Source organism: Anolis carolinensis, chromosome 3 (genome assembly GCF_035594765.1).
Source record: "Anolis carolinensis isolate JA03-04 chromosome 3, rAnoCar3.1.pri, whole genome shotgun sequence".
Lineage (NCBI taxonomy): Eukaryota > Metazoa > Chordata > Lepidosauria > Squamata > Dactyloidae > Anolis > Anolis carolinensis.
This window is the reverse complement of record NC_085843.1, coordinates 261,331,253-261,353,683: the sequence shown is the minus strand read 5'-3', so window position 1 is coordinate 261,353,683 and position 22,431 is coordinate 261,331,253. Positions and strand designations below refer to the sequence as shown.

At 42.2% G+C, this 22,431-nt stretch overlaps 1 protein-coding gene across 6 annotated transcripts in view; it reads right to left on the bottom strand.

Moving 5' to 3' along the window:
* The window catches only part of lekr1 (leucine, glutamate and lysine rich 1), a 100,749-nt gene that overhangs the window by 11,183 nt on the left and 67,135 nt on the right, over nucleotides 1–22,431 (bottom strand). For 5 of the 6 annotated variants that reach the window (XM_016992031.2, XM_003218174.4, XM_008106122.3 and 2 more), the window contains 3 exons: nucleotides 15,371–15,448; nucleotides 14,571–14,774; nucleotides 949–1,042 (listed from right to left, as the gene is read on the bottom strand). In XM_016992031.2, coding sequence (XP_016847520.1) covers nucleotides 949–1,042; nucleotides 14,571–14,774; nucleotides 15,371–15,448 — 376 coding nt within the window. The remainder of the gene's footprint in view (nucleotides 1–948; nucleotides 1,043–14,570; nucleotides 14,775–15,370; nucleotides 15,449–22,431) is intronic. The other variant, XM_016992030.2, reaches the window with a different exon arrangement.

Genomic DNA, 22,431 nt, shown 5'->3' with positions numbered 1-22,431 from the left:
TACAGCCAGAAAATGGGGTCCTTTCTGGTCAAACATAACAATGGAGAAGTTGGGCTTTCTTAATGAGCAAAATATCACCAGTATGGGAGGGGAACAGAAGGACTGAAAAGTTCACACACACACACACACACACACCCTGGGACACCTATGAAAATATGACATCTTTACTGAAAAGTGCTTGAGTTATGTGAATTGCAAACTTACATGGAGGATTAACAGAAACAGAATCAATACTTTAGCTCTTTTTGAATTAGTCCAGTCTAGGAGAAGGCAGAAAATGAGAACTCAAATCTGGGCCAAATCAGGCAACATTTATCATAGGCTCAATGTATAAATGCAGAAGTGGACACTTAGTCAGAGGCACTTAATCAGGAGGCTTGCCAACAAAATCAAGGAAAGACACACTTGATGGAAGAAAGTAAATCACACTGATTTTAGAGGATCACAAAGATTCAAAGAGGAGGGTTGTTCTGAAAAACTTAATCCAGAGAAAGAACATTTTTAAAAAGAGGCGAAATGGAAAATTTTCAAGTACACTTGTTTCTAACTTTTTACTAGCTCATAAACTTTAAAGGGAACACAAGGATGGGGGAAGAATATTTTTAATTATGTAGTTTTACCTGAGATGTTGGTGTTTTTTTTTTACTGCTAATAAAGAATTATTGCTTATCTTTTCCTGTTGTTATTTTAATCAGTTTCTTACACTTTTATTATTTTTCAGCATTGCCACGCAAGAGGATTCTATGGAGTCATGTGTCAGAATAACATTTTAAAACTAATTAATAAAAAACAATATCCCCTGTGGAACCATTCTGACTTTAGATAAAAAATGTTAAGCACACTAGTACAAAAGCTATCAGGAAACTGAAACCAGATGCATTTACTGACAAGTGATTTAACGTACAGAAAACACATAAACATGGTGATGGCTTGAAATCCCAATCATACCTTTTCCTGCCAGCTCTTTTCACTCAGCACCTTCTGCCTCAATGTTTCCTGCAGCTGCTCTGTTCTGGTCTGATGGGAAATCAACACAGATGCCCTAAACACAACAAAATCCATGAATATGATATTCAGTATAAAGAGCACATGGATAAAACCTATAGATTACAAGATTTTTCTTCTACTTTCTTCCATTCATCCACAATACATGACTATCTTCATGGATTGAGGGAAGAAATAACAACATATTAGAATCCAGCACATACCATCAGTTAAAAACACATAACACAAAAACAAAAACAAATCAAACATCAGACTTTCTCAATACACAGGCATTAAGTGTTCTTATGTATTTAAAAGATTTGCAATGTATTTCACAGGAAATTAAATGTTTTTTAAACATATAGCTGTGTGCCTCATGACCAAAATCCTCAACCAAAGTTGGGCAATATGCTTATTTGTGATAATGCAGGGGCCCCACAAAAGTATTATTCACATCTATTTTAGAATTAAAACCAGAAGCAATTACCAATACATAGTGCAAAATGTTTGTGTGTATGTGGGGGGGGGGGGGGGGTCTTCCATGAGTTCTTAGCTTGAGCACTGGCATACATGACCCATATTAGTGAATAACAACCATCAACCAGTAAATGTACATATGGATATGTGAATGCATGGATAGGTGTAGAAATTCAGTTTCTATGTTATGTTTTGTTTTCATAGTATGTAGTGGTGACAGCCGTGAGTAGTGAGGTCCTCAGTACTCTCTTTTCTACTAGGAATGTACTAGGATGGTCATAATAACTTTTAAGATAATGTAAAATGCTTGATACTGTTCAAAACGAAATATAGAAAAGTTCAAACAAAGGATTCTCCTCATGTCGAGGAGCAATTAAGGAGCAAAAATGGTTTTCAAGTTTTCATCCTCATCCCAATGTTTTAGGCAATGCTAAAATAGAAAATTCCCACTGAATTCTTGTCTAGAAAAAAAAATCACCCCAGCTAATGTGGAAATGCAATGAGGGTAATCGCATTTACATTTTCGTGGGAAGGTGCTGAAATTCTATCTGAAAGTCAAATGCAGCCTTAAAAAAGAGAGAAAAACAGCAGAGCACTGATTGTCAAAGCATTTTCTGAGAAATTCTAGCCCATCTCTAAATTCAGGTTAGTCACTTTTGAGAGAAAAAAGATGCTGATCCAGACATTGGTCTGATTCAGCACAGCACTTCTTCTGTTCTACTGTAATTTAGGTGTCAAGATGCAGACTGATTAATGGTATGTCAAGGTCAATTCTGTTTGTCAGACTCCTGATATAATTGTAAGGATTCAGCAATGGCTCAGCCAGCAAAGTATACTAGAGTGTTCCTTCTGGATTATGGAGACTTATGTCTACAGACCCTTTTCCTATCCAGTCATTCTTCCCCCATGAATAACCTGTGGTATTTCCAGCATTACAGATCAAAACTGCCGTAGATTCAACAATACTTATTTCCATAAGCCTACACCAGTCATGTTCCGTCCCCCAGGACGATGGTTTGCCTTACCTATTGGTCGTTTGTTTGTTTTCCTTCCTTTACATTTTGTTTGAGCCTCTGGCTGCAAAAGCCTAGGAAAAATGGCTTGGAATCTGCAAGTGCTGGCTGCAGTTTTCTTTGCAGTGATTGGTCAAAGAATACAACATCTTAGGACCGCCCTTTTTACCAGGGTCTAGTCTCCATTTTAGAGTTTCATTCTGGCTATAGTCTTCCAACGTGCTGGAGCTGTGCAAGGCTAACTGGGACAAATCATCCTCAAAACCAGGCCAATCTAAGCCTATCCAAATTAGATAAGTATTGAATTATACTGATCTGGAATAGGAATTCTAGTTAGAGGAGCAGGGTTATTCCATCGCTTCTAGAACTAATCTTTGCTGTAAAGATAGGGAAGGAAAGAGTTTCTCCTTCTAATATAGACAGCGTGATTAGGGTATAGTGGTTTTATAATCACCTTTGCCTTCTGGAACCAGGGATAATTCTGCAACTAAAACCTATGGAAATTTGTTTCATTTTCTGCAACTTTAAGATCTGTGCCAGGTTTACAACCTTGTATGAATAAACATCCTTTTTGAAGTTCTCCAGACTCAGTCGTTCAATATTTTAGGACAGCTTATAGGGATTTGCAGTTCGCCCGGATAAAGGACGGCACGTTTCAGTTTTATAGTTTTTTATTGTCTGGCGGACGGCACAGTTTTGAGGTAGATCAGCGGTTTTTCCGCTTGAGCTAGCTTGCACGGCTTATAGTTTTTTATAGTTTAGGAAGTTTAGTTTAGGCCGCGGCTTTTCCGCCTGAGCTCAGTCTGCATACCTAAAGACTCTACCAGCGTCTGAGGCAGTGGAGCCCGCTCTCAGACCTGAAGGAGTCAAATAGTGGGGCTCTATTTCCTTGCTATTTGGCTCGCGTGTGCGCACGTGGCCCAGTGGCTTTCTGGGTTTGCACAGGCTGTGCAGTTCCCAGCAACGTCCAGGGCTCCCTCGGCGGTAGACCTCGAGCCGCGGAGCACCAGCGACAGTTCTTTGGCTGGCTCTGAGGCGTGAAGCCCACCAGAACCAGGCTAGAACCTGGACAGGCCTGGCAACGCTGCTACGAGTTCGGCCGGAGCACTCGGCCGGCTTCGACCTGCCTCATTGTCCTGCGGTGGTGACCTGCCTCATCGTCCTGCGGTGGTGACCTGCATCATCGTCCTGCGGTGGTGACCTGCCTCATCGTCCTGCGGTGGTGACCTGCCTCATCGTCCTGCGGTGGTGACCTGCCTCATCGTCCTGCGGTGGTGACCTGCATCATCGTCCTGCGGTGGTGACCTGCCTCATCGTCCTGCGGTGGTGACCTGCCTCATCGTCCTGCGGTGGTGACCTGCCTCATCGTCCTGCGGTGGTGACCTGCTTCATCGTCCTGCGGTGGTGACCTCCCTTCACAGCGGGGAGGAGGCGTCTTTTCTCTCCTCCTTTCCAAAGCCAGCCTCGGTGCTCCTTCGGCGGCAGGCCTCGAGCCGCAGAGCACGAGGTGCTTGAAAATTTGGCGAAGTCGCCATTTTGGCAGTTTACGTCACTCGGGCAAGGGAGGTATCAAGTGGCAAGTTGCTGTCAGTTGGCATTTTGCAGCTTGCCCACTAAAATCTGGCGCCAAAGGTCACAATCTTTGTAAAGTATAGTTACTTAGTGATATATATTGCTATGGTTAAGTGTTGTGCATTGTATTATATATTGTATTTGCTTTTGTTGTAAATTTACTTGCTATTAAGAATACATAATGTCTATGCAATTTCAAGATGATACAGATGGTATACCTCCTTCTGAGGCTGAAAGTAGGAATGAAAGGCCCCAAAGGATAAAGCACCCTTCAGCCAAGATGCTAGCCCATCTAATAGGTGAAAAGGAGCTCCTCCATGTGAGGTTAGGTTCGGCATGGGAGCGAATTGTAACATTGATGGACAGAATTGAGAGCTTGGGTATTACAAGGGTGCCATCCATATTACAGACCGACCTTGAAGAGACCTTCGGTCTCTGGAGGGGTTTGGTGTCTAAGATAGTCCAGGTCCTCGAGCGCATTAACGCCAAGGATTCAGAGTTAGAAATAGTGAGTGTCTTAGCTGACACTAATGAGAAAGAAAATAAGGTGAGGGCAATTCTAGATGCCTTGGAATTTAGTTCTCCACCTGTTAATCTAAGGTCTGAGCCAAAAGGAAATCAGTCTTCCTTATGCAGCCATGAGACCAATCTTTTAAAATCACCTGCTGTGGCACTTAGTCTTAAGTCCAACCGCTCTAGCCAGGTATCTAAACTAAGGGAGTGTGCATCATCTAAACATAGCCACTCTAGCAAGTCTTCTGCTGCTGGGAGTGCCATCTCTTCCCTAGCTGCCTTGCACATTAAGGAGGCTGCACGTCTGGAGCTAAAGAGCAAGGTAGCGGGGGTGGAGGCTGATGCTAAGGCAGCTGATCTCACCCTTCCCTTTAAAGAAGAAGAGCAACGACTGCAAATAGAACAGGCCCGTAGACAAAGCGAAATGCAAATAGAACAGGCCCGTAGACAAAGCGAAATGCAAATAGAACAGGCCCGTAGACAAAGCGAAATGCAAATGGAACAGGCCCAAAGGCAAGGTGAAATAGAAATGCTTAGAATAAGGATGGATGCTACTGCCAAAAAGGTAAGGGCTGAGACTTTGGCCAAGGCCCTAATTGAGCCACTCACAGAAGAAAATGTAAGTCAGTTGCCGAAGCAGGACCCTTCTTCCAAGGTGCTTGTGCATCTTAATAGCTTAAACAGCCAGTTTTCGGATGAGGAACAGGAAGACTTCTCTCCTTACCCAGAGCAGGGCCCCAAAGTCACTTTTGAGTTTCCTGCAGAGCAGAGCGTCATAGCGGGGAGCTCACCCTTGCCCGAGCTACCTGTGCCTCCTGCTAAATCCCTAGGTCAGTCAATCAGGGCCTCAAGGCCAAGTGCTAGTTGGCCCTTACAGACAGCTGCACAGGGAGCCACCGATTCGTCAGTGGTCGATGTCATCCCTCCAAGAGGCCAAAGGTTGACGCAAGGTGCACGGTGGGAGTCCACTCCACAACAGCAAACTCCTCAATTGTTCCCTTCGACGCCAGAGTCCCAGCTTGTCTCCATCATCAGAAGCCCCAGAAGAGATCTTAAGGACAAGGGTGTCGAAAAGTTTTCGGACAAGCCTGAGGAATTTCTTCTCTGGAAGGCCACCTTCCAGAGAGCAATCAGAGACTTAAAGTTATTGCCTGAGGAAGAACTGACTCTTCTGGCTGCATGGTTGGGCCCAGCCTCATCCTCACAAGTTAAGAAGATCTACGCAGCCCACGTAGCCGATCCCGACAAAGCCCTGGAAAAGGCCTGGGCCAGGTTGCAGCAGAGGTATGGGTCCAGCACAGAGATTGAAGCATCTCTTATGGACAAGCTCCAAAGGTTCCCAGCTTTAAAACTCAAAGACTTCAAACTCTTGTGGGACCTTAGCGATCTCCTTGCGGAATTAGAGTCGGCCAAGGAGAATCCAGAACTGCCCGGTTTGAAGTGCCTCGATCAGCACCTGTCCCAGAGGCAGATCTTGACCAAGCTGCCCTTCACTTTGCAAGAACGCTGGGGACAGGAGGTCTTCAACTACAAGGAGGCCCACTCCCAGGCATACCCTCCATTTTCTCATTTGGTCCAGTTCATCACCAGGGCAGCCAGAGAAAGGAATGATCCACAGACGGGCCTCCCCACCTTATACCAAGGGACCCAGCCAGAGAAGGCACCTAAAGTGGACAAGAAACCATCTAGAGAGGCCAATAGACCTGTCAGCGTAAAGGCAGTCGAAACTCAACACAAGACTGATGAACCCAGGTCGGAGGTAAAAGAGGTGCTCTGCCCCATTCACCAAAAGCCTCACAGTTTGGCCAACTGCCGGGAATTTGGCAAGAAGCCTTATAAAGAAAGACAACAGATTGTACAGAAGCTGGGCATATGTTTTAGGTGCTGTGGAGCAACTCCTCACTTTGCATCCAACTGCAAAGAGGACGTCAAATGCGCAAGGTGTAACAGCCTTAAGCATTGCACCGCGATGCACAACTCTGACGCTGTCTCCCGCGCCAAAGGGGACACGTCTTCCAAAGAAGGGTCATCTACTGAAGCCACCAACATGCAGGCCGCGTCACGGATGCAGGAGGATGCTCCATCGGTCGCCTGCACTGAACTATGCTCTAACGTGCACCAGTTCAGAGTCTGTCATCCTATCTGCCTAGCGGATGTATATCCATCCAAGAGCCCTTGGCTTAAAAAGAGACTCTATGTGGCCCTAGATTCACAGAGCGATGCCTCCCTAGCTACTCCAGAGTTCTTCCGCATGTTTGACCTTAAAACCAAGATGGTCGATTACACCATGACTACATGTGCAGGAAAAAAGAAGTTGCAGGGTCGCATAGCATCTGGCTTTGTTGTCTCCTCTTGCGACCAGAAGAGACAGTTCAAGTTGCCAGACCTGATTGAGTGTTCCTCCATCCCTCGGAACAAAAAACAAATTGTAACTAGAGAAGTTGTGGAGGCTCATCCACATTTGCGACGGTTAAAGAATGCCATACCAGCCTTTCAGCCAGATGTGGACATTGCCCTTCTGCTTGGTGCGGACTGTCCGAACTTGTTCTATGTGAACGACCAAGTTAAGGGACCTCCAGGGGCGCCCATTGCTCAGCTGCTACCACTAGGCTGGACAGTTACAGGCCCAGTGTGCATAAACAAGATGCACCCACCATCGTCGTTGGACTCCAATCAAGCACAGGTGCTTAAAGGTGGACGTCCTACACTTGTGCGCAGTTGCCTAAGTCACATCTCAGTCTACTGCCAAGCAATAACTCCAGAGTATTCCTCCATCTTCAAAGTCTCTGAGAGAGACGAAGCCACAGCGCTCTCGAAAGATGAGCAAAGGTTTTCGGACATTATGAATGCTCAAGTCTCACGAAGTGCAGAGGTGAAAGCCTGCAAATCAACCACAGAAATCAAGATGGGCCAAAGATCTTGTCTGGAACGACACCATTTTGAACGTTTTTCGGAATGGCACAGTCTTCTTAGAGCAGTTGCTAGGCTTATACATCGCTTAGTCTGCAAAGATAGTCAGCCTTTGCAAGTTCAGGACATGTTGAAGGCTAAGGGAGTAATATTCAGGTCAGTTCAGAGGCATGAGTTTAGTCTAGAAATAGCCAGGTTAGAACAAGGGCTTGACACCCCCAGCCGGAGTTTCTTGCGTGAGTTAAACCCATTTCTAGACAAGGAGGGCATTTTAAGAGTGGGAGGGAGGTTAGCTAAGGCTAAACTCAAAGTGTGTACAAAGAACCCCATCATTGTACCCCCCAATAGCCATATTGCTTTGTTGTTGGTTCGTCACTACCATGAGAAAATCCATCATCAGGGTAGAACTCTAACTGAGGCAGCCCTTAGAAATGAAGGTCTGTGGGTAGTTAATGCCAAAAGGTTGGTCAACAGTTGTATTTTTAAGTGTGTCAAATGTCGGCGACTCAGACGTAACTGTCAAAGTCAGTTAATGGCAGAACTACCTCAGGATAAGACTTTGACAGACCCACCCTTTTCCCATGTGGGAATCGATGTGTTTGGTCCTTGGGAAATTGTTACCAGAAAAACCAGGGGTGGTGTTGTAAATAATAAAAGATGGGCGGTTTTGTTTACTTGTTTGTCAAAACGAACTGTCTATATTGAGGATGTAGAGGGAATGGACACTTCATCATTTTTAAATGCATTGAAAAGGTTCATAGCCCTCAGAGGGCCAATTAAGTCAATTCGATCGGACTGTGGCACCAATTTTGCATGTACAGACCTTAGCCAACCACTTCTGGAAGAGGTGGAAGGCCGAATACTTAAGCCAGCTTCCAACCAGAAGACTCTGGCAAACCCCAAAGGACAATGCCAAGGTGGGAAACCTTGTGTTGCCAAAGGACAAAGACTTGCCCCGCTATGCCTGGCCTATGGGCATTATACTAAAGACCTTTCCTTGCCCTGACGGTAAGGTTAGAAAAGTTCAAGTAAAGACTCATAGTAAGGACAAAATGTCTGTCCTGGACAGACCAATTAGTGACCTCGTGTTGCTTATTGGAGATGTTTAAAGTTTTATACTGTTGTATTGTTGTGTATACAAAGGTGTTTGTATGTTTTTGATTGGTAAATTCCCACATCCTGGGAATTTAGCGGGGAGTGTTCCGTCCCCCAGGACGATGGTTTGCCTTACCTATTGGTCGTTTGTTTGTTTTCCTTCCTTTACATTTTGTTTGAGCCTCTGGCTGCAAAAGCCTAGGAAAAATGGCTTGGAATCTGCAAGTGCTGGCTGCAGTTTTCTTTGCAGTGATTGGTCAAAGAATACAACATCTTAGGACCGCCCTTTTTACCAGGGTCTAGTCTCCATTTTAGAGTTTCATTCTGGCTATAGTCTTCCAACGTGCTGGAGCTGTGCAAGGCTAACTGGGACAAATCATCCTCAAAACCAGGCCAATCTAAGCCTATCCAAATTAGATAAGTATTGAATTATACTGATCTGGAATAGGAATTCTAGTTAGAGGAGCAGGGTTATTCCATCGCTTCTAGAACTAATCTTTGCTGTAAAGATAGGGAAGGAAAGAGTTTCTCCTTCTAATATAGACAGCGTGATTAGGGTATAGTGGTTTTATAATCACCTTTGCCTTCTGGAACCAGGGATAATTCTGCAACTAAAACCTATGGAAATTTGTTTCATTTTCTGCAACTTTAAGATCTGTGCCAGGTTTACAACCTTGTATGAATAAACATCCTTTTTGAAGTTCTCCAGACTCAGTCGTTCAATATTTTAGGACAGCTTATAGGGATTTGCAGTTCGCCCGGATAAAGGACGGCACGTTTCAGCTTTATAGTTTTTTTTATTGTCTGGCGGACGGCACAAGTCATATGGACTGAAAAGGGATAGACAACCATTGAAAGTATGATTTCATGATTATCACATCTAGAAATTATAACCTATAATAATAATAATAATAATAATAATAATAATAATAATAATAATAATATTTATATACCACCCTATCTCCTCAGGAGGACTCATAGAATCATAGAATCATAGAATAGTAGAGTTGGAAGAGACCTCATGGGCCATCCAGTCCAACCCCCTGCCAAGAAGCAGGAAATCGCATTCAAAGCACCCCCGACATATGGCCAGCCAGCCTCTGTTTAAAAGCCTCCAAAGAAGGAGCCGACTCAGGGCGGTTTCTAACATAAAGCAAAACACTCAATTGACCATACAACATGAACATAATAAAAACAATCAAAATAATAAAACAAGAACATACAATTAAAAACAATCCACAAAAGATAAAATCCAGTTTCAATATGCTTCATCAACGGGTTCAATATACTAGTGATCAGAGTTTCACAGTGGACATGGCCAAGTATGATGGATAGGCTGGGACTAATGCATCAGAATATCATAAGGCCAGGCAGTGGATAAGGTGCAAAGCAGGGTCTTAGTTGATAGCTGGGGGGGGTGGGGGGTGGTAGAGATTAATCCTGCCCGAAAACCTGCAGGAACCACCAAGTTTTCAGGCCCTTGAAGAAAGAAAACAGTATAGGGGCTTGCCTGATCTCTATGGGGAGGGCGTTCCAGGCCCTCTCCCTTGTCCCCGCTAACTGTGCTTGTGACGGTGGCGGGAGTGAGAGGAGGGCCTCCCCAGTAGATCTTACAGCTCGTGCCAGTTCATAAGGCGAGATGCAATCACGAAGATAGGCAGGGCCCGAGCCGTATAGGGCTTTATAGGTCATCACCTGCATCTTGAATTGGGGCCGGCAGCATATTGGCAGCCAGTGGAGCTGCTTTAATAGGGGTGTTGTATGCTCCCTATAATTAGCTCTGGTTAGAACCTGGCTGCCAACATTTGAACCAGCTGAAGTTTCTGGGCCATCTTCAAGGGCAGCCCCACGTAGAGAGCACTGCAGTAATCCAGTCTGGATGTAACCAAGGCCTGGACCACTGTGGCCATGTTCGACTTCTCGAGGTACGGTTGAAGCTGTCACACAAGTTTTAACTGTGCAAAGGCCTTCCCCGGTCACTGCCGACACTTGAACATCAAGCATCAGCGCTCAGTCCAGGAGGACCCCCAAGCTGTGGTCCTATGCCCTCAGGGGGAGTGCAAACCCATCGAACACAAGTTGTCACCCAATACCCCGATCAGCCCCATGACTGACCCAGAAGAGCTACCTTAAATCATAACCTAAAATTCTATCCACTATAGCAAGCAGCATCGGTACTTTGATACCTCGTACATATTGGCTGCTGGAGTCTGAGAACTATACTCCAGTAAAGTCCAATGTACTCTATGCACTGACTAAGACATGTGATTCAGTCTTGATTTCAACATCCTCCTAGTTTTTAACCTACAAAATCCTTTTTTGGCTTAATCCTTATTGACCATGTTTTCCCACAAAAGTCAATCCAGGTTCTCCGATCTTTAAAGAGGCTGTCCCCTTTCATCTTCACAGGACATGTGGTGAAGATGCAGGAGAGGGCCTTTTAAGTGGTTGGTCCTAGGTTCTGCAACTCTTTTTTGGGAGGCTAGAATGTCCCACTCTTTCACATCTTTCTGGCATTAGGCAAATAATTCAACAGGCTTTTGGGAAGTGTGTTTAAAGACAGGACTTTCAAAATGATGGTGTACTGCTTCCATCCTATACTTTATTGATTACTGATATAGTAAGCCCTTTGATAATACAGATCATAAGAAAATATTATTTTAATCTAAAAAAAACTTGTGTGTCACAACCTCTGGCTGTCATGATACCTGACATAATCTAGAAGAAAAAGGACTGGTTTCCTATTGTCAAGGGGATCAAACAATGCTGCATTTTATCACCCAATACAATTAATTGAGTTGCAGAACAAGTTACATTGAAAGTGGGATTAGATTCAGAGGAAGGAGGCAATTTAAAAGGGCCATCAACATTGTAAGATATGCAGATGATATCATATTACTTGCAAAAAACAGCAAAGACCTGGAATGAATATTGAGGAAAATTAAGAAAGAAAATACAAAAGCTGTATCGTGGTTGAAATAATGGCCACAGAAGAAGCATATACTTCTAAAAGGAGCATGAAGACATCAAAAGAGTTACAAACTTCAATTACTTTGGATCAGTCTAATCAAAGTGATGACTGCACTTAAGAATCCTGACTTGGAAGGGCAGCCTGTCAGCAGAAGAATAAGAACAGAGAGGGAGCAGGTGTAATCCCTACAATTTAGATTATGGATATGAGTCAGGGGAAGGCTCAAGCACCTTTCCCACACTACAACTTGATTCTGCTCTTCCTCCATTCAGAAGGCTGGAAATATAATCACATTTCCTGTCATTTCATCCTAGCCTAAATCCCACGCTTTCTAATGAAACCCACATTGTGAATCCCCTTGATACAGACAAGCAAAATAATGATAATCCTGTGCTTAATAAAAATGCATTTTTTCCAGTGGTTCACCATCAAATAACCCTAACAAACTAAAAGAGTGAGTTAAAGAACTGGATGCACTAAAAGTCCATTAAGGGCTATACAAAGTTGCCACTGTATTTTTTTGTCATGGATGTGAAATCAATCCTGCTTTAATAAGTGTCATAGTAATTTGCAGTACTGCCATGCTACACAATTTAAGTGAATGTGGTCCACTACAAATATTAATAGTTTTTTTCTTAACAAGGTATTGAAAAATATATGGAAAACTTACTGTGGAAGGGTATTCTTCTGGTGAATACTGATCTCATAGATTAAGGATCAAAATGAATCCTATTGATAGTCCTAACTGGATGCAACTGTATTTATATAAAACCCAATGATTCAGTGAGCCTACTCTCACTGCACCTAACAAAGGAATTAATGCATACGAATTCTGTAGTTTTCTAAATATGCAGGACTGAAGCCTTTATTCAAGAAAACATGACGGCTTAAGAGATAAATTCTCTACTGAATTTCAGAGGAAAGGACTGAAATAAAATATCCCTACGTAAAAGTTAGCTTGTTCAATTGAATTCCCACATGCATAACATCTTTCACTCTCTGTCAAGTCCGAGGCAGCTTTGCATATATTGTTGTGTTTATGTAACTATCCCAATATTGCAGCTTTTAAGGTCCTGACTTAAAGCATAGTTTTTTAAAATCCCAAGTAATAATTCTACAACACCCCTGTACAAATTAGATTTTTTTTCGTGTCAGGAGCGACTCGAGAAACTGCAAGTCGCTTCTGGTGTGAGAGAATTGGCTGTCTGCAAGGATGTTGCCCAGGGGACGCCCAGATGTTTTGATGTTTTTACCATCCTTGTGGGAGGTTTCTCTCATGTCCCCGCATGGAGCTGGAGCTGATATAGGGAGCTCATCCATGCTCTCCCCGGGTTGGATTCAAACCAGCAACCTTCAGGTCAGCAACCCAACCTTCAAGTCATCAGTCCTGCCGGCACAAGGGTTTAACCCACTGTGCCACCGGGGGCTCCTTACAAATTAGATGAGCTGGAATCATTTCAGTGATTATTGGCTATCTGTTGAAAGAAAACTGGAAACTCTTGCCATACAAATGATGCCACTGAGCATACTGGATTCAGTTTTAATGTTTGTCTCTGGACAAATTTTGCCAAGAAAACCTCCTGATGGGTTCGTCTTATAGCTGCAATAAGTCAGAAATAGCTTGAAGACACTCAACAACACAAACAATTTGAAAACGCCACTTACCACAAACTGCCAGCAAATTTCTCTCACAAGGCAGCATGTTTAGAAAAAATATGCAGGATACAATGTTACAAGCTGCAATATTTTCTCAATAACAAAAGGCGAAGCTGGCTGTGGCAGATACCCAATTCTTGGAACTTAAACAGAAATATTATGGGAGCCCTGAACTCAGCTGAAATTTCTTTCTAAGGTACCAACTCTGCTCAGGGAGACAACATAGCAGGCAGTAAATGACATTGCTCCTGAGAAGCAACTAAGATGACATTCATGTGTTTTAAGTCATGGCAGTATCACGTGCTGGCTTCACTCACTGCAATGAGCTATTGCAAAGGCTACCATGATGGATGTGAATCACTTTGAACATTTTACATGCTATATTAAGGCTTCAGTAAATGTCCCAGTCCAGAGAAAGTTGATCATGATTAGATTTCCCCATAAATCAACATGTTACTTGTAACTATCTTCCACCACTGATTTTAATGCAGTGAATAAAATTACTATGTATTCCAGGCATGGGCAAATATCGGCCCTCTGGGTGTTTTGCACATCAACGTCCAGAAATCCCAGCCAGTTTTCCGGCTGTTAGGAATTGTGGAAGTTGAAGTCCCAAACACCTGGAGGGCAAAAGTTTGCTCATGCCTGGTATGTACTCATGTAGGGGCTGACCTCATGTATAAGTCGAGGGTACGTTTTGGACTCAAAATTATGGATTTTGCTATGGCCTGTGGATAAGTTGAGGATCATTCTGAAAGGGGAAAACACAAAGCCAACTCAGGGACCAACTGTTCCTGACAGCCACCACCATTCAAAAAGTCCAGAAGTGGCATCACAGCAGAGACAGTTTAGAGGGTCAGCATTTCTTATAGGTTCTCTCATGGTGGCCTCTTGCCTTTTACAACTCTACTCAGAAAAGAGGATGGTTTCTTTTTTAAAATGTTAAGATGCAATACTTGCATTGACCCATGAATAAATCAACCTAGGTTTTGGCGTTGACTTTTTGACTAAAATTTCTAGACTAATACATGAGTCTATAGGTAATTTTCCCTGGATGGGGGACATGATTTCTGTTGTAATCAGAATGCACTTATCAATATACTAAGGAATAAGCTTTGCTCAGTTCTGCATGACTCCTTATAAGTAAAAATGCTTAGGTCTGCACGAAAAATACTGTGTTTCTTCTTTAAAATGTCTTTCCCCTCTCCACCTCTGTACCAGAAAACACTGTGTTCTTTAAAGGTTTGTTTTGGGTGTGGAGAACTGAAAAGAGTCAAGTTGTTAGGGGGACTTGTAGTTCAATGACATTCTCAAAAAAGAAAATCTAGGCAGAACATCCTGTCCTGTAATGCCATGCATGACAAGTCATTTCTGATTACCTTTCTTGCTTAAGCGTTACCACTTCTTCTTCTCGCTGCTTGAGGAGGTTCTTAATTGCTTCCAGTTCACTCTCCAAATGCTTGGTTAGTTTCTTAAGGTCTTCTTCTTTCCTCTCTTTCTCAATCATTTCTTCCTGTAAACGGCAGCACGCTTGTTGGCAGCCAAGCAAAGATTGTTCTCGTTCTGTCAGGGCATGATTAAACCTAAAAGCAAAAAATGACCACATTTCCTAACGTTCAGCAAGCATCTATAAGCACTTATCTTTACACACACTTTACTGTAAATGTAATCATTATGCAAAGAATTTATCTAAGTGAAACCGGTGAGCTGTGAAATATATGAAAGGCGACATGAATGTAACTTGGAAACAACATGATCATTGGTAATAATACTTTTAAAAATATCACAGGTTAAAAACTGAAGAAAAGACCCCAGACCTGATTGTTAACAGGCTTAAAATGTTAATAGAGACTGAAATTAGGGGAAAGAAATGTAAAACAGAAAAATAGAGGAAGAAATGAAGTGGGTTTTTAAATGGAAAAATCATAAACTTTTTAAAATAAAAAGACAGGTCATAAATGCAAGATATGAATGAAGAAAAATAATAGACACAAGAAGGAAAAAAACCTAAAAAGTGGAAACAAATGTATTTTCAATTTTGTGTGCCTAGATCAAGACCTATCATGGCCAACAGTCAGAGATTCTGTGAATAGTAGTCGAAAAGCATCCAGAAACCTATGTTTTGGACTGCTGGTCTAAACAAAAAGATCAAATTCTCCTAATCAATTGTGATTCATACCTAGATTCAGACATTCCAACCTCATATGCCATTTTCTGGAGTTCGCTTTGATGGTATTCAACTTCTTTTGACTTCTTTCTAGAACACAAAATTGCGGATTATAAATCTACCTCCCTATACAAACCAATAGAAGCCTGATCACTGGAGGGGGGGGGGTGTCTACCTTTGTTAACAACTAATTTTCTTGAGAACAGTTTCTTTTTAATCAAAAGGAAAACAAAACAGATCTAAAATAATTAGTGCATAGTTGGGTCCACCATTTAGCTGATAGAAGATTATGAAAAACTGTGTCCTAAGCACACTTACCTGAGAGTATACTAAGAAAGGGCCTAGCTAATATTTTTGTGTACGTTCAAGTCATTTCTGAGTTATGGAGACCAAAAATCAAGCATATCCCAGGTTTCCTTGGCAGATTCTATTCAGACAGGGTTGCCCTTGCTTTTTCCTACAGTTGAGAAAGTGTGACTTGCCAAAGGTCACCCAGTAGGTGACCTTGGGCAATCAGACATTCAAGCCCTAGTCTCCCAGTCTTCTAGTCCAGCACTCAAACCACTATACCACACTGGCTCTTTTTTGAGCTAGTATTCTATTTTATTAGTACTGTAGTCGAAGATGGACAAAACAGACCATATCTACTGTCACTGCCACCACCTACTTCTTTTCCAAATATACAGAGGACAGAAAACAAATGAAATACATAGGTATAGGCTTTGTTTATGTGCCAGGCTGTTTTGAATTATTTTAAAGCAAAAATAGAAATAATCATATTATAGGTGAACACTTGTGGCCAAGTATGATTGTCTTTCAAAGGTAGAATCTTGGCGGTGGGTTAGAATCCATATCCACATCCCATGGGCCAGTCCATAGCTAGGGGTCTAGATTTCACAGTCATGCCCATGGGACTTTTGTTAGTTTTTGTTTGCTTAGAAGTCGCCTGTGCACGAATCTGTTTTATGTGTGGGAATTGGTGCATGGTGACCAATGCACAGTCTTCACAGAAAGAGGTTCCAATCCAACGGCACAGGTAATCATAATAATAATAATAATAATAATAATAATAATAATAATAATAATAATAAAAAAACTTTATTTTTGTATCCAGCCACCATCTCCCCAAAGGGACTCGGGGAGGCTAACATGGGGCCAAGCCCAGAAAAGACAAAGTGTAAACAAGTTAAAATATAAAACAAAATGATAAAATAATAAAGAAGTATAAAATCAAAAACAAATTCAAGCACGGTTTTACAAATACATAAAATAAGATAAAAAGTTATAAAACAATATCAGTTTCACCACCAAAGGAACAAAAGGGGGGGGGGGTTAAAGCAAAGTGCGTAATAGATTATTCGATAAAGTGCCTGGCCGAGTGTCCCCAAGGTTTCCTAAGGTGACGATGGGGTGGGACAAGAGATAAAGTGCATAATAGCAGCATGATTGTCAAGGAGTCTGTAGTGTCTTGTTTAATCGAAAGCACGCTGAAAGAACCATGTTTAAAGGTGTTTAATAAAAGCACAGATACTATGATGACTGGTGGCATCTTATTTGCTGCACCCTTCATCTGCCTTCACAGCTGCTGTAACATACACGTTATCATCCGTCTGTTCTGCAGTTGAGGACCTCCCCTGATCATTTTATGTAATACACAACACACAATGGGGCTGTGTTTTGCTGGTTGCCTCCCTTTCTACCAAAAAGAGGACACGAGATGGTATAAATATGGATATTATTTACATATGTTAATTTATAAGTGTAAATGCAAATTTAGAAATAGTTACCATAATTTACCTTGGGGCAAAGGCTGATTACATGACTTGTGTATCTGCTTTGTCTCATCTCTGGGTGCTAACTATTCATGGACAACCTCAAGGCTTAAATGTTCTCTTGTTCTCTATCCTTTTGTGATGACTCATGGGCCTTGTAGTCCTGTTCCTAGTACTATTGTGGCAGACGAAGAGGAAAACATGGGATTTTCGCCGGTTCAGCAAGAGCCGGAGCCTCTTCACCTGCAGGATGTTGATGTTTGTCCACAAGAATTCAGCCAAACAGGCCTTGGGCAGAACTCCCCCCCGTTTTCCAGGAGGGAAAATTATTCTAAAGATAGGGGAGCCAGGGAGGCTAATCGCAGAAGCCTCAGAATCGCTGCCAAACAAATGGCTGATTAGGTCTGCTTCCCTTGGGAAATTCTAAGGAGTCATGCATCTGGACAGAGTTGGGTTTCGCTTCTCGTTCTCTAGGGAAAGAGTTCTGTTGGCGGGAAAACGAGACCCAATATAGGTGCTTAGCTCGAGGGATTCTTTGCGGAGTCATTTGATCAGCTTGAGGAGAGAGATCGTGTGTGGACTTCGTAATCCCAGTTCCTTGCTTCCCGGATCAAGTTTCAAGCCTTGCCTTGTCTCACGTTTTTACCACGGACTATGTTTCATGCTTCATGTTCATCTTGCCTCCAGTCAAGGATCTAGTCGAGAATCAAGTTTATTCCAGCCCTGTTGTCAAGCTTCATTGGACTTTAAAGACTCTGTTATTTTCCCACACTATTGCTTGGCAAAGTGTGTGTTTCGGTCAAGTGGATTTAAACTTTGAACTCTAATATCTTATATTGGACAATACATTTCTGGACTATATTTGACCTTATCTGAAAGGTCTGCTTCTGAACTATATTCTTCACTTGTTTTTATTGATTTTATATATTTCTTTAATAAAGATATTAGATAGATTCTGGCCTCTGTGTAAGGTTATTGGTGCTCTGCAGCCTGGGTCCTGACACCTTTAAGGCAGGGGTCCCCAAACTAAGGCCCGGGGGCCGGATGTGGCCCTCCAAGGTCATTGACCTGGCCCCTGTCCTAAACTTTAGACTTAAGGTTGACCTAAGTCTACCTGGTCTTTGGAGGCCTCTTTGCTTACCTATGGTCTTATGAGATCCTCTATATGGTCTTTGAAGGTCTCTTTGCTTAGCTAAGGCCTTATGAGACCATCTAGATGGCTTTTTGAGGTCACTTTCCTTACCTATGGTCCTATGAGACCGTCTAGATGGCCTTTGAGGGTCCATTTCCTTACATATGGTTTTATGAGATTGTCTAGATGGCCTTTGAGGGTCCCTTTCCTTATCTATGGTCTTATGAGACCATCTAGATGGTCTTTGGAGGTCTCTTTGCTTACCTATGATCTTATGAGATAATCTAGATCAAGGGTCCCCAAACTAAGGCCCATGGGCCAGATGCGGCCCTCCAAGGTCATTGACCTGGCCTCTGTCCTAAACTTTAGACTTAGGGTTGACCTAAGTCTGAAATGACTTGAAGGCACACAACAACAACAATCCTCATTTTGGAGTATTTCATCATCGTCCGGCCCCCCAACAGTATGAGGGACTGTTTAGTAGGCACAAGAGAAAAGGTATTTTCACTTTCAGTTAACTAGAGAACACCATATCCCGCAAAGTATGGTTAGCCCTCTTCCTCTCTGGCTGTCTCATGCAGATTTGTGCCATTCCTAAATGTTTAAATCTGGAAAGCTTTCGCCTCCCTAGGAAAATGCTGTAGGGAACAGATTTCTATTTCTATATGCTGAATCTGTCTCTGTTTTATATTGTTTGCACTGCTGTTTTATCAAGATATTGTAATGGTTATACGCTGCTTGAACTATATCAGAAAGACAAGACAGCATATATCCAAATAAGCAAAAATGAGAATCAGAAATGAATAATAGGTAGAAAGAGGGTAAGAGATTTTATCCTATAGCTGTCCATGGACATAGTATCAAAGCTCTTAAATTCCAGTAGAATTCTACCATTTTCCTACTTCTCTTTTTTTCCTCAAGATATGCGCCTCCTGGGTATTTTTCCTGACAAGTTTTATCTTTCCTGAACATAAATGAATAGGTTGGGGAAATGGGTGAAGAATTTCTACATATCTCTTTGTCTGGATTGATTTAAATCAGGATGGCTCAGAACAACTAATCATTTGACTCAATACTGCAAAAACCTTACCCAGAGCCCATATCATTTCTGACAGGTGAGGCAGAATGAGGGCTAAATGATTACTCCTCTCATGCAGAAAGAGAAAGATACTACATCAGTGCATGGAAGGAGAAGAAATCAGCATTTATATAAATGTGTGGAGTTTACCCTTGCACTGGTTTAAATTTTGTAACTATTGAGACAAAATTCTAGTTTGCAAAATGTTCTGGTTTATTGCAGAAATGTGTATACTTGCAAGCAAAACCATGGAACATTTAATATTGGAATTTTGAAAATTGAACTACACAGATCTGTCAAGCAAAAGGCTTAGAAACAGGCTGAGTATAAGTAAGAAACCTATAGAACAGAAAGAAGTTCAGTTTTCATTTTTAAAGCAAATTCTGGGGGGGAAACACAATCGACAAACAAGTGAGCACATATTATTATTTCTGAAAGAGACATCAAAAGAAATTGATCCAAAGCTGGGTTGCTTTGGAACACGAGGAATTATCGTTTATTTTGGGAGCCCTCAATTTTGCATATATAAAATAAAATTATTTTTAAAAGCTGCAAAATAAGGAAAATATCTCTTCCAAGTCAACCCAATGAGGAATATAAGAAGTTAGTCTCTGTCATTCATCACATTAAAGTCAATGTGATGGGGTTAATGTTGGACTAGGATTTGAGAAATCCAGGTTCTAATTGATGAAACTGACTGGATTTTTTTTCCATGTCAGGAGCGACTTGAAAAACTGCAAGTCACTTCTGGTGTGAGAGAATTAGCTGTTTGCAAGGACATTGCCCAGGGAATGACCGGATGTTTTGTTGTTTTTATAATCCTTGTGGGAGACTTCTCTCATGTCCCCGCATGGAGCTGGAACTGATAGAGGGAGCTCATCTGTGCTCTCCCCAGGTTGGATTTGAACCAGCAACCTTCAGGTCAGCAACCCAGCAACCTTCAAGTCATCAGTCCTGCCAGCACAAGGGTTTCAACCCACTGTGCCACCACTGGATGATTTCAGGTCAATTGTTCTCTCTCACTCTGGTCTACACCAAAGAGCTCTCGGAATGATCAAGCACAAAACGAGAATGCGAAGTAGGTTGTTTTGAGCTCAATGGAGAAAACATGGGGTTTAAATGTAACTAAACTACTATTAGTGTGTCAATCTTTAAAAGCAGTCCCATTTGTCTATAGAAATAGAGATAAAGCATGAAATACAGATAAAGCACTTAAAAGCAATAAGTGTCAGGACCCAGGCTGCAGAGCACCAATAACCATACACAGAGGCCAGAATCTATCTAATATCTTTATTGAGGAAATATATAAAGTTAATAAAAGCAAGTATAGAAAATAGTTCAGAAGTAGACCTTTCAGGAAAGGTCAAAATTAGTCCAAGAAAACAATGTCCAATATGAAATATTAAGGTCCAAAGTTGTAATCCAATAACCGAAACACTCACTTTGCCAAGCAAAGTGAGGGGAAATGACAAGGTCCTTTAGTCCATGAAGCGTAATGCAAGGCTAGGAAGCAAACTAGATTCTTGGCAGACAAGGCTTGATTCAAGGCAACAAGAAGCGAGGAGCAAGAACTGGGTCTGTGGGAATTCCGTGGCAAGGTCCAGGGAACAAGGCAGGGCTGGAACGAGAACAAGGTCCTGGAAACTGGAGTAGCGTAGTCCACACACAATCTACTCCCGAAGCTGACGAATTGACTCCGCAAGGAATCCTTTGTGTCAAGCATCTATATAGGATCTTGTTTTCCCGCCCAAGCAGACTTTCTCTGGGGAACAAGAATCGAAACCTAAACTGTCCAGATGCAGGACTCCTTAAACTTTCCCAAGGGAAGTAGACTTAATCTTCTAATTGTCTGGCAGCTATCCGGGCGCTTCGGCGAGTCGCCTCCCGCGCGTGTCTATCTTGATTATAATAAAGGCGGCGCGAAAATGTGGGAGATTTCTCCTCAAGGCTTATTTGTCTGACTTCTTGTGGACAAACATCCTGCAGCTGCAAGGGCTCCAAATCTGGCAGAAACGGTGGGAAACCCAAGTTTTCCTCTTCATCTGCCACAACAGTACTAGGAACGGGACTACATGGCCCATAAGTCATCACAATAAGTCTTATCATGGGGTGATCCCTATGATTCCAGCCATGAAAGCCTTGGACAACACAGTCTTACCATGTTTGGGGAATCCTGAATTTTGTGTGTATATGACACACATTTTAAAAAGTAAACACCCCACTCCCCAAAAGAAGACTAGATCATGACACCAGAAGACATGGAATGTTGTTATCTGTTGAAAATGTAACATGTTGTAGCGACAAACATCCTACAGTTTCTTGGAAGAATACATGGCTGGCTGGTAGAAGCCAGCTTTTGTTAGCTGATGAGGATATAACTAAATTGTATTATCAGACCCTTTAAAATTACAGCTCATGTAATTAATGTAATTTTCAAATCAATACAAGCATGGGGGAAGTGGGACACACAGACCTTCAAAGAGGTAAATAGTTATTGTTGCCTGCTGAAGTTAACAAAAAGTGGTAGTACCAGAACAACAAATTTGTAAGTTGATTCTCACCCCCATCCCACCCCTAAAAACTCTGCTGTATTTTTAAACCTTCACAGCCTACTATTTTTTCTTTTCTTTTTCTAAGGTACAGTGAGAGCTCATGGTCTGGCAGGCGGGAAGGCACTCAAGCAAGGAAACAAGCAGAGATGTCAGAAAGGTAAAGTGGTAAACAGCATGAGGTGGGAACCAATGAAGGCAGGAATTTACATCTGAGTGGTGCGGCAAGACTTTTCAACTTTTTGATCCCTGCAGCAGGCTGAGTAATGCCACTCTAATTCAACCAGGAAGCAAAATATCTTCAATTAGAGAACTGAGAACAACTCAGAAAAAATAGTTAACTCCTTTGAAGACTACAGCTCTCGGTGTCACTTGATATTTGTTGATTTGATGCAAGCAGCACCACCAATAGGTTATCTGTGCGCCCCTTACATTTTCTCCCGCATGGAAAAAATATCCAAGGAGAACAATTTTGGATATGAAAGAGTCCAAGATGAAAGGCTTCAAGGGCCCCTCTCCCTTGCTGATCTTCAGAATAGAAG